A 13,077-nucleotide genomic window follows, 5' to 3' on the forward strand; every position below is an offset into this window, starting at 1 on the left:
AAGTCCATTTTTCAATGTTTTATATATTAAATTATACGAAATAATTTTTTTTATAAAGCCTTAGAGCTAACGCTCGCAATTTATATCAACCAACTTATCACTCTTTGTACCTACAAAACTAGAGATGCCGCTGAATATTCGGCCATTTTTAAATTCGTTTACCGTAAGCAGGGCTTTTTTAAACTTTTAACTACGAATTCCTTTCCTAAAAAATATTAAAAAGGATATTGGCAAATTTTTCGCTTCTACACAGTTCAAATGACTATTTGATTTAGCGGGATTTATAATCGACTGCATATACATATAGTTGATACAAAGTATTGTGATTTCTAAAAAAAAAATTTTGTTTGGTCTGAGCTATCGAGCTGATATTGTCTAGGTCTTCTTTATGATTCATTGTTGTTGTTGATTTTTGTTGTATTCGCAAACTTTCCAATGTATAGCGGGTGGTGGTGCGGTTTTCTTTATCCAATATTGTTACAATATTGTCAAAGTCTGCGAGATGATCATTATCTATCATTTGCTGCGAGAGTGCTGTAGCTGATCTCTTCTTTCTTATGTCAGCTTCTATTCTGATAGTCAACCTTTAACCGTTTTCGCTGAAAATAAATCAAAAATGGTCAATTCAAAGGAAAATGTTGAATATGTCAAGAATGTCTTTATATTGCAAAAATAAATATGAAAAGGATGTTTTTTTCTAAGTTTATGTATTAAATAATGTATGAACTAAATAGACTCTCAAAGTTCTTTAGAACCAAGATTATATCTCTTTTCGTTTAAAGTAAAATCTAAAGATGAAAATGTGTTTTCCACTGTGATTTGAGTCGGTGGGACGACAAGCACAACCAATGCAATTTCGAATATTTCAGGAGACCGATGTTCTAAAGCCAGAACTATAATTGGCGGATGGAGTCGGAAGCTACTGTCAATTGTTGTTGTTTTCCATAAGTTTTCATTCGCCGAGTGCGGCTGCGAGCGCACTCGTCGGATGAAAACTTATGGAAAACAACAACAATTGACAGTAGCTTCCGACTCCATCCGCCAATTATAGTTCTGGCTTAATAAGTCGCCCAACTTCAAACGGCTATATCTCGGAATTTTGAAAAAATATGAAAAAATGTTTTTATGCCAAAAGGTAGCGGGGACTCTAACCTACATTTAGGTACAACTCCCATCCCTGTAAGTGCACGCGTTCTTAAACCGAGAGAACTTAAAGGTAAAAAAAAAGTTAAGCCCGATTCTGAAAAAATAGGCATGATGTGGCGGTTTAACATGGAAGATGATTTTTTAAAAATCTGACAATGTGCAAAGCGTAGGCCCATGACACAAGCTATCATTTGGCATCACTCCTAAAAATTGCTCTCAAGCAGTTTAGCTTCCAAGAGCGTTCAAAGATTCGGGGTTTTTTCGAAAAAAAAAATTGTACCCCAACTTTCAAACGCGATTTTCTCGGAATTTTGAAATAAATCGAAAAACCGGATTATACCACTATCGGGTAGCTGAGAATATAAGCTTTCATATGGCACCACTCCCATGTCTCTAGGAAGGAATTGATACATTTGCTGATTAGATTTATTTTTTTCTCTCAGCGATAAATCTCACTGGTTGACCGAAACATAAAAAAATACAAAATAAAGGTTTCTCTCAGACCTTGACCGAAATTTTTCTTTTTTAAAAATGAAGGTTATTTTATGACCTTTATTGAAAATGGCGACAAATAAGAGTTATTAAGGAACCTTTCAAAAGGTTGAGATTTATTTCTGATCTCTGGTCTAAACATTTTGTGTAGGTAATCTTTTTTACAAAACGATTGCGCTACCGAGAAAAAAAAATGTAGTCAACGTTTAAAGGCATAACTACAACGAGCACTTTTTGCCAAAAGTCCAAAATTGAACATTTTCAAACTCGTTTATCTGAGCATCTTATTAGCGTTACCGCTAAGCGACTTTAGTCGCTATTAGCGACCTTTTTGAAGCCTTAGCGACCAAGCGACGACTTTTTATTCAAAGCGACCTTTTCACCAATTTCATTATAGCGAAATTGTATTTCTTTTTTACCTCTCAACATTTAGAGCTTCAATTTCTTTTTTCGTTCTGAAAGTATTCTGAGCTTGTTCAAAGTGCGATCGATGGACTCAGAATAAATTATTTTATTCTGAGTCCATCGATCGCGCTATGAGCAGACCGAGTTCAATGCTGAACAAGCATTTAGCAATAGAAATTGAAAAAAATTTCAAACAAATAAAATAATGGTGCAAGAGTGCAGTAGTTGGTCTAGTTTTTTATTTTAATTTAAAAAAATTGATTTAATGGCGTGAGAAGATAAAAAAGATTGATTTTGGGTTTTCGGGATTTCGGTTTTCGGGATTTTGTCCCCAATCCCTTATAATCTGATATTCTTACACCTTTCGTAAAATATTTTTTTTTCTTCAAAATATATTTTTTTTTACAGCGTTTTTACTTTTGAATTTCCGTTAACTTTTTGAGGATTGGTACCCTCACCTTACTAGGCTACAGAAAAAAAAGTAAAAAAGAAATAATTGAATACCTACAAACCGCCCACTGCCATTCCCACTATTATTTAGTATAAAGCTATAAGTACAATGACGTAAAAAGTGAAAAAGTGGGAAATTTACAAAAGTAGTTTTTTTTTATTTTTTTCTAGCGCTATTTGTTTTTGGAAAAAAAAAACTACAAAAATTGTTTTTTAAGCCAAAAAATAAGCTTTCTGCATCATTATTTTTAATTTTGTGGTCGGAAAAAGGGCACGTTCAAACACCTATCGGATAGGCTATCTGGGATACCCGTATCTGGAATATCTTTTTGAACAAAGAGGTATCCAGATAGCTTGCCCAAGCAGCTACTAAAAAAATATGTAAATATTGAGAAGAGGAAACTTTTTCTTTTGAGCAAATTACATTTTTTTTACTGTTGAATAGTACTTGCACAATCGCTTTGACTTTATTTCTTGCAATTTTTTTTTATTTTGAAGCTGAATAATCGCCCAAAAAGTAATCAAAATAAAAAAAAGCCAAATGTATATCAGCTGATCACTCGGATACCTGAGGTATACCATAAATTCTGGGATACCTTTAGATTATTTTTTGACAGAAAATGGTTCGTTTCCTTGCTAATTTTTAACATTGTCTACAACAACAAAAAGCTATCCGATAGCTTTATGTTAGCTCTTTGAACGTGCCCAAACTGTCCCAAAATGAGTTTGAAAATTTTCACTTTTTGACTTTTTGCAAAAAGTGGCCGTTGTAGTTATACCTTAAACGTTTTAAAAACGGCTTCCTTTTTGATCTGTCAAAGTCAAATGTAACAACAATTCCGAAAGACAAACAGCAACAATTTCAATAAGGCAGCTGTCAAAAACTTAAGAAAAACTATCTTTTTTTTTGCTTTCATCTGACAGTTCTCGTTACTGATTAATGGCGCGGCAATCCGGAATTGTTCTTCGATTCGGAATCCCAATTGAACAGTTTTTTTTTATTCCGAAGAATCTGAAGTTTGGTGTGAATGTTTTGGTTGAGTTTGACATGTGTCACATATATGTGTATTCGCGCCAAATTTCATTCATATGACATTGGTCAAGTGTGACGTCACTTACTGTACATCTCACATTTAAATCTATGAATATGTGAGTGATTCTGCTTCTGATTCTGTTTTTAAAACCAGAAGAGAAATTCGCCTTTTTTTTAGAATCAGAACTGTTAGTTTTGCCCAATTGAACGCATTCAGTTTGCAGAAATATTTCTGCTTTTTTTTAGCTAACCCAATTCCTTTTCGGGTATTCTGAAACTGTGTAGTTTTTCACAAAAAAGAATCTCGGTCGAAAAATTTCTTTGAAAAACAATATAAAATGGTTTAATATTTCTATTTTCTTTATTTTTGTCTCAATCGGTATTGATTTTTTAAGTTAAAAAAGTAGCAGAACAATTAGTCCTAAAAGCGTTTGGGTGCTTTGCATTTTTGTATAATATTTCTTTCTCAGAAGATTTCATTCAGATTATTTTTTTAATTTGACAGATTTAATATTTTCAAAACTTAGACGTGTTTTGAGTGCATTTGGTATAAAAATTTAAGAACTTTTGAAAATAAAACTAAAAATAGTTTATATGTATATAATAATAGGTGTGTTTTTTTGTTTATCTATATAGATTTTGTGCAAAAAAACGACATCAGGATTTTTGAAATCCATGCAAAACATTTGGCACCACTGTACATATACTTTGGCAGCTGTCTGTCAAAAATGTTGCTTTTGTTTTTTTTTATTTTAACTCCGAAGTGGGAAGGCCACTACATCCATGTTGGATGCAAACAAAAATTTTCATATGGCCATGGCATCCATGTTGGATTCAAAAAAATTGTTTTTTTTCACAAAAAAAACAAAAATTATCTGTATATTCTTAGCTACATTTTAAGACCATTAACATTAGTTGCGTCGTTCTTGTGTTATAAGCGTTTGAAGGTAGCCATATTGAATTTTTTTTCGATTTTTTAAAAATCAAATGTGAAAACTTTTTTATTTTTATTTCTAATTTTTTGAAAAAACTTTGGTAATTTTATATACATATCTGTTCAACAATCTTATCAGGATCCATTTAAGACTTTTATCTGAAAAGTGCATTGCGTATATCTCGAGATATTAACATTTCAATGCAATCATGTCAAACAAATTTTTGATTATTTTTTTGTATGAGAGTTTTTTTCAAACCTCGTTTTCTCCGCTTTTTTTTTTGTTAATATTTTCAGATATTTTTGTATGAACACAACAAATAAAGTACCTTGGCACTACTTTTTTTATCGAGAGAAAAGAAAATCTGGATAATTATCTGGATTTTTCAAAAATCTATACAGATAAAGTTTTTGTTGTTTTTAACACGTAAATTGTTTTGATTTCAAAAATCTCGATGTCGTTTTTTTGCACAAAATCTATATAGATAAACAAAAAAACACACCTAATAATAATTATAGTATCTGCGTTCCTTTGGAAATATTTATCTACTTTTTAGTACTTAAAGCTGCTTTGAACTACTTTTTCAGTATAGCAAAGTAGATCAAAGTAGTTTCAAGTACTAAAAAGTAGATAAATATTTCCAAAGGAACGCAGCTAGTTTTATTTACTTTTTAGTAAATAGTTAATCTAATAGCCTGTTTTCACTAGAGCCCAAATGAGGTAATTTCGCCAATGAGGTCAGTTCAGATTTAAATTCAATTTTTTTTTCTATAGAATTCGAAATGAAATAATTTGCCTAATTTCATTTAGGCTCTAGTAAAAACAGGCTATAACGAATAAAAGTATTTGCGTGTGAAAATTCGTGCTTCCTTTAGGAAAGTTGAGTCGTTAATTAAAATTCGATCAAAATGAATTGATTTAGAGCGAATATCGAATTAAATTCAATTTCAATCAAAATGCAGAACATTGTGCTCACCAAAATTTGAACATGTACTTGCTGAGTTATTTATAAACTACACTACTCTGCCGACTAACGAAAATCAAGCCTCTAAACTTGTGTATCAACCTTAAATTTAATTTGACATAAAGTAGCATGCTTTTATTTGCATTGTGTACTTTTGTGTTTTTCTTCAACTCGGCAGTGAATTTTTAAAATTCTTGCGATATTTTTATATCAAAACCCCGTAAAACGACAATTAATTAATTTAATTCAAATTAAATATTAAAATATGGCTGAAATTGTTAGCCACAATCAGGAACGATCAATTCCCGAATATGAATTGATTCGAAAGCATCAAATAATGACCGAAGAAAGGCTAAGGTAAAACTCAAAGAATAAAAACGAAAACAAACTTATTTAAAAAAAACTCTCCCTCCAAACAGAGTTATCATCAAAACTCGCGAATCATATCAATACAAATTGAGCAGAAGTGGCAGAACCCTTCGCGATTATGGTGCCTTTATTATTTTCGAAAAGAAACTTGTCGAAATGGTCAAAGCAATCGAAGTCTCGAGAAAACAACAATTTCCCGGTCTTAAAGCGGCAATGGCTAATCGTATTGTCCGTCTGTACAAAGAAGGAATCCGTTTCTATCCGAATGAGGCTCGTCTGTTTGATGCATATTTGAAATTTTGCAAATCGAATTTTCCATCTGAAGTACCAAATGCATTTGAAATGTTAATACAGGTAAATTTTAACAATTCTGTTGTTGTTCAAATAGTAGTAATAGTACATGGACCGAAGATTCTAATTAAACATAAGTTGTAAGTTGTTGTTTGTAGCAAATTAAAGACGGATAGGTATATTTTCAATGAGACACTTCTCAATGAGTTTAGGCGGGAAAGGAACAATTTTGAAATCAACGATGTCGTCTACAGTTCCAATCAGCGTGAACGACTATGGGAAATTATTATATGGTTAACTGAGATGTATTCAGAGCTAATGCCTATTTTGCAGGAACAAGAGTTACCTGGACCTTCACGTCGGGAACTCTTGCTTGTAATTGCTCGGCCAGAAGTAGTCTTAATTCATTATGCATATTCACTTTCGGTCAGATTATCACCATTTATCACAGTTGTAAATTCTCAGTACGAATCCCGAACATAAGTATCGTAGGGCCCATCACAAAAATGATATCACTAGCTCCCAATGAATAGGAAGTTTGGGAGATTTTTGTAAGAACAGTTTTTTAATCGGAGCTACATTCAAAAATAGATACAACAGTTAAATTTTTGTAATAGAATACATACAGTGACGGACAAAACAATAAGACCACCTCTATCACTCTTAAAATATTCTCTCTATCTCTTTTTAAAATTATATAAAAAGGCTCTTTTTACTATATTCTGCTTAAAATAAGGGAACTATTATGAAATAAAAGAAAAAGAACATGCACAGATAATTTGATGCAAAAAATAAATGTATAAACTAAAAAGAACTCTCAAATCGTGTGGACAAAACAATAGGACCAAGTGATGTCATTTATTTTTGTATTACCTAGGATTCAAATTTTAAACAATATTTTAAATAGAATACTCTTGTGAGATCATTTAATATTATTGGAGCAAAAAAAAAGTTGGGAAAACCTTAAAATGGGTCGTGGAGTCCATTGTTCTTCAGCCGTGAGAGAATTAATGCATTAACTGACAAGAGAAGGCAAATCAGAACGGGAAATTACCGAAAATATTGGTTAATTAAAAAAGTTTGTATTAAACGCACTAGAGCCCCCAAAAGAAAATTTTAAAATAGGAACAAAGCGAAAAACTTCACAAAAACACGTCTTAGAAATAATGCGATTGTCATAAAAAGACACTTTCAGGTCATCTTTGGACATTAAATTAGAGCTTAACTTGCTAATAAGTGAGAAAACGCTCAGAAGAAGACCATAAGAAAAGTAACTCTTCCAAAGAATCCCCAGGGAAGTTTCACTCCTTAGCAACAGGCATCGCAAAAACCGAATCAATTTTGCAAAAAACCTTTTTAATTGGATTGGTCCAGATAATGAAGAAAAAATGGCGCAATGTTCTGTAGCCCGACGAAAGTAAAGTCAAATTAGTGGGATCAGATGGCAAAAGATGGATAAAGCGTCCAGAGTACGCAGAATTCAAACCGCAATACACAAGACAAACGCTTAAACACGGTGGTAGAAACATCATCGTGTGGAGGTATTTTTCTTGGCACATAGTAGGTATAATTTTTTGGATTAAAGAAAACATGGACCAGCATTTGTATCCCAATTTCTTAAGAGAAAAAAGAAAATGTCCCTAAAATGGCAGTTTATGCATTATAATGACCGTAAATATACATTGGGTCCAGTTCAAATATGGCTTAAGGGGCATAGAATTAATGTTATGTCTTGGTTTGCCCGATCGCCGGACCCAAGTCCAATTGAAAATTTGTGGGCTATCGTTGAGAACTCATTGGGTGCAAAAAAGTCGAGAAATAAGGATGAGTTGTGGCAAAAACTTCAAGAGACTTGGTATGTAATACCGAGACGAACTTCTCGCAAATAAGTGAAATTAAAGCCTCCAAAAGTATGTGCGGTGATGGTAAATAAGGGCTATTCGACAATTTATTGATTTTGATCAGTAAAAGAATTGAAATAATTTCCATTTTTTGAGTAGTGGTCCTATTGTTTTGACCGCTTTAGAAATCAATTTATTTTCGTATTTATTTATTTTTTTTATTTAAACAAAAAATCTTGTTAGATAATGAATTGATTTAAGTTCCTGATACTGTAAATTTTATATAAATAATTTTTTTTTTCTTTTAAAAACAATGAAAAATGTGTGTTTTATGATTTGTTTTTAAAGTAAGACGAAATGGTCTTATTGTTTTGTCCATCACTGTATGTACCTACAAATGAACAACACCCAAATAATAAAGCGAAATGAGTAATTTTTTAAAAATTATTTTAATAATAATAATAATAATTTTAACTATATGCCTGTAAGACCTAAGGTCTTTTAAATGCATACTGCACGGCACTAGTTAGAATGAATAGAAAGATAGGAAAGAATTTTTTGTTGGTACAGTGAATAGAGATTAAGATGATTATTATCTCATATAATCCCACGGGTGGCTTCCAAGCTAGGGAATAAAGAAAAGAATGCTGCCTGAGGTAGGACTCGAACCCACACGTCTAGGTTAGCAGACAAGCACTACATCCACTGCACCCGCATTTTGAATTTGGAAAAAAAAACTTTTCGAAAAGGAACCCACGTGTGCAGAGTACACTCAATTAGCAGTGGAACGTCTTATACAATCGGCCCCCTCGTCAAGTTTAAACTAGGTGGCATTTTGTTGTTAAGGGTTTTACCTATGTTATCTGACTCCGAAAGCCTGAATAATTTCTGATTTCGTTCGGAACTTATGATAGTAACCTTATCTAAAATACGAGGAACTGTTATAAGGCTGTATAACTATGAGTTTGCTTATGCTTTTAAAAAGATCTTAAATTAAATTGGTAAATCGCCAATCTAACTGAACAAAATTTAAAAAAAAAGTTTAGCCAGTTGATTTTAAATTATGCGTTTAGCTTCTCAATACAATGGGTAACTGAAATATATTTTTTTTTTTTTTTGCCTTCATCTCGCATTATGCCTGATTCACAATATTGCGACACGACGAGACGAGAGCGTTGCGAGAGTAAAATTGATACCCAGTTTTCGATGTTTGGTCAAATAATTTCCTTCTTTTCACACAAATTCTTCTATATCCTGTCAAAAATAAACGAATCGTAAAATTACCGAATGACTTGCGATTTAAATGACTATAAAGAAATCTCGTCTCGCAATTAGGTATTAGTGAAAACTATGCTTGAAAGTTTGTTCTTTTCAACAGTTGGATAGAGATATTACGGAATATTTATTTTCCATTTGATTTCGGTTGACGATTAAAAACGCAACAGTGCATTTGGGAGTTAATTTCCCAAACACTAGTCATGTCTTGAAAAATATTTATTTTCCTCAAAAGAAGTTTTTTACATTGCTACAATTCTCTTACTCTTTTTCCTTTAAATAAGTTTAAATAAAAAATTAGAACTTTTATACTGGTTATTAAAAAAAAAAAATAATAATTAAAATAAAAAATTCTGTGAGAGGGTTTGAAAGTAAAAAAAAAAAAATACTGTTGTTTTTCAAATAGAGTTAAAGTTAGTTTTTCCGCATTTTTCCGATCTTAAAATACAATTTCGCAACCGCCATACAACTTTTTCTTACAATTTTTCGAAAAATTGGTAAAAACTGCCAAATTAGATTAAAAAGAAGTATTTTTAGATCATTTAATGACCACGTATCGAATTTGGAACATTCCCAAAAATAAAATAAAAACAACTACAATGTTTTGTGGTTCAAGGTAAGCGAAGAAAACACAACAAAATGGATCGCTATTTTACCATGAATTTCATCTGGCTTGACCAAGATTATGTACAGACCTATGATGGTAGCCGATCGGAAAAATATACGATCGGAGAAAAGTTCCGATCGGAAGATTTTTGTATTCACGGTACCCGAATTTGAGGAGAGAAATTATTCCAATTTTTTTGGTTTTTATATTTTTCGGATAATTTTTCACGTTTAATTTTCTATCGGGAAGAATCGGAAAGAAAAAAAAGCATAAAGCACAACGCGTCTCAAATATTTTGACAGTTCACTGCATAGCATCGCATGTATTTTAAATTTTCAACGCACCTAAGATTTTTTTTCGTACATCTGTCCGATTTTACTGTCGGAAGGGTTAAAATCATATGAAAATTGAAAAATTCGTACAAATCGGATAAAATTTTCTTCCGATCGGCTACCATCATAGGGCTGGTAGTCACAAAATTACAAAAAAAAAAATAGTATATAGTGAAAGCAGATTAGAGAAGAATTTTAAGAAAATGAAATTGCGCAGAAAAATATAAGAAAAGGAAGGTTCAAAGTCTCTTTAGTTTAGGTGCATTTAGGAGATAATTAAAACCAGTCAAATCGCTCTTTGCGAAATTGGAAAAGCATATTCGGATAAAACCGTAAAGAATTTATAGAAAATCTTGTCGAGTAAGGGGATTAAAATTTATCTACAAAAGATAAATTTCTGCCACTCTGAAAGCACTGGAAATTTAGAGCCTAATTTTTTAACTGGCCACATCGTATCCACTTCCTGAATTAAGGGCTGTCATCTTATACTTTGCTGCTCCGTTCTTAACTGTGATTCACAAGAATGTTATCGTTTGACTATCTAATCTCATAGATTCCCTTGCGTTAAAGATATTATTCTATTCCTCAGGCCACGAAATCAAAATTTAATTTCAGTCTCCCAAAAGTCATTATATCGTTTCAATCCTTTTCTAATACACACTAATATAATTTTTCATTTGATCAATTTTTACTAAACTAATTTGTATTCTTTTTCGTTTATTTTAGAAACGTGGAGATAAACCAAAAGTCTGGAATAATGCAGCCATGTGGTTCCACGAACAAGGCAACAATATGGAACAAGTTAAAGGTATCTTCTTCCGTGCACTTCAACGCCATCCCGATAGTGAATTGTTGTTCACATCATTCTTTCGCGTACTCCTCTCCGAAACTGCAGAAATGCCCAAAGATCTACAATTAGCTAGCTTGGAGCGTGTCATGTCCATATACAATGCAGCAAAAAAGAAAATCTGTAACATTAAATTTCTGGTTAACCTTATTAAACAGTGTCAGGAAGAGCAACATGTTGAATTCACAAAACCACTTCAAGAACTCATTCTCAATGACATGTTATTGTTATATCCACGTGAAGAAGATGTCTGGGATATATTGGCACGTCGTGTATTGGCTGGCGAACCTATTGACAATTTCCTTGACCAAGCGGCAGCTAATGGATTTGCATCTGAAATAAGAAATAATGACGCAATGGACACCAAAGACATGAAAGATGATCTAACTACAACACCCAAGCCGACTCTAAAAGCCCGCATCGAAGGATGCTTTAAAGTTTATCAAACTGCGATTGCTATTGTAAGTATCCTAAAATCCACTGATTTGTTTATATTTAATTGAAATGCTTCCTTATAGCTGAAAACCCCAGCAATATGGTCATTATTAATCCGCTGCATGATTGAGCTTAACAATGATTTAACTACCCAGCCAGTGTTAAAGCGCAAAAAGTTAGCCACTGCGTTTAGAGGAGCACACGACGCCAATTGCATGTCTGAGGAACATTACCACGCCTACATAACACTCTTATTGGAATCCAATTCCGACAAAGATTTCACCATGCAAATAATGGTCGAAGCCACAACGCGTTTCACTTCGTTGAAATTGTGGGAACAACGTTTGGGCTATCATATCATGCAAAACGATAAAGTCAAAGTCTATGAAGTCTTTCGTCAAGCCACCGAATTGCTAGGAGTTAATTCCTTTCCCATATGGAAACTGACCATTCAATTCTTTATGTTAGCCTTAGCAGATAAAAACAAGTTTCTGCAAATTATGAGAGAAGCATGTGCTATTGATGCACCACAGTTCTTGGCATTCCGGCCACAATTCTTGGAATGGTCGGTGGTTAATCAACCATTTACAGCAACTCGTTTGTTGTATGAAGAGCTGAGAACTCTAACACCACCCAGTTTGGAATTGCATCGAAAAATGGCTCTTTTAGAAACTCAAAGAGTAAGTTATAGAATATACATGTATATAAATTTATTAGTTTAATCAAATGACTTTGTATTTTCAGCTTAAACCTGATATTGAAATGGTTAGACATTGCTATGAGAATGCTTTGTTTGATTTTGGTAAAATGCACACAGCCGTTTGGATTGAATTTATTAAATTCGAACGTGATATAGGTGAACCAAAACGAATGTCGGCTTTATGCGAACGGGCAAAGAACACTCTTGCGCCAATGTTTGTTGACAATTTTGTTACAGAACATTGTCTGCTTATGGTTGCAACTTATAAATGAAGAGAAAATGATTTATATTTATTTCATTTTATTAATATTTTGTTTTGTTTTTAATTAACTGATAAGAGAGATAAGAGCGAAGTTAGCATTTTAATTTTAAAATATTTTAACTTAACCTTAAAGGAAAAAAGGTTTAAAATAAAATGTTATTGTAAATTTGATGTTGCATGGGTCACAATTCTGTTGGTTGCCAATCGCTAACTTAGAAAAAGACGTTACTTTCAGCATGGTGTAGAAGCGGCTGACAACACACAATTGTAAGTAGCGACTACTATCTATTAGGAAATGTTATGCACGGCTCATATAACAAAACTGGACAAAGGTGCCTAAATTAGCGATTGGCCCCAGCTAAATGGAGCCTGAGAGGTGCTGCTTTATTTGGACAAGTTGCTGTTCGGAAACCCCTTTTTCCACCACAAAACAAAGTGAAACGCTTAGAGACGGTAAAGAGACTGAACGGAAGAAGACTTTAACAGAGTCTTATGGAGCGATGAATCCAAATTCGAGGTATTTGGTGCTGGAACCATTTACTAAATTGTCAAAATAAACTACAGTCGTCGGCATTAATGGACGTTGAAAGTTCTTTTGCACTCCATAAATCACCAGAAGTGAATTTTGTTCGGAATCGGTCTAGAAAACTTTAACTTGTACTTTTCTTGCTGAATAAGTCCCAAAATTGTCTT

General features: G+C 32.8%; 1 protein-coding gene across 3 annotated transcripts in view; it reads left to right on the top strand.

The window, feature by feature from the left end:
* The window catches only part of LOC129909227 (U3 small nucleolar RNA-associated protein 6 homolog), a 172,381-nt gene extending 159,826 nt beyond the window's left edge, over positions 1-12,555 (top strand). For 2 of the 3 annotated variants that reach the window (XM_055986272.1, XM_055986270.1), the window contains 3 exons: positions 10,867-11,448; positions 11,506-12,102; positions 12,167-12,555. In XM_055986272.1, coding sequence (XP_055842247.1) covers positions 10,867-11,448; positions 11,506-12,102; positions 12,167-12,394 — 1,407 coding nt within the window. In that variant the 3' untranslated portion in view covers positions 12,395-12,555. Of the gene's footprint in view, positions 1-5,559; positions 5,783-5,844; positions 6,149-10,866; positions 11,449-11,505; positions 12,103-12,166 lie in introns of those variants that run through there. The other variant, XM_055986271.1, reaches the window with a different exon arrangement.
* The last annotated feature ends 522 nt before the right edge of the window (positions 12,556-13,077 follow it).

Source organism: Episyrphus balteatus, chromosome 2, assembly GCF_945859705.1.
Source record: "Episyrphus balteatus chromosome 2, idEpiBalt1.1, whole genome shotgun sequence".
Classification (NCBI taxonomy): Eukaryota; Metazoa; Arthropoda; class Insecta; order Diptera; family Syrphidae; genus Episyrphus; species Episyrphus balteatus.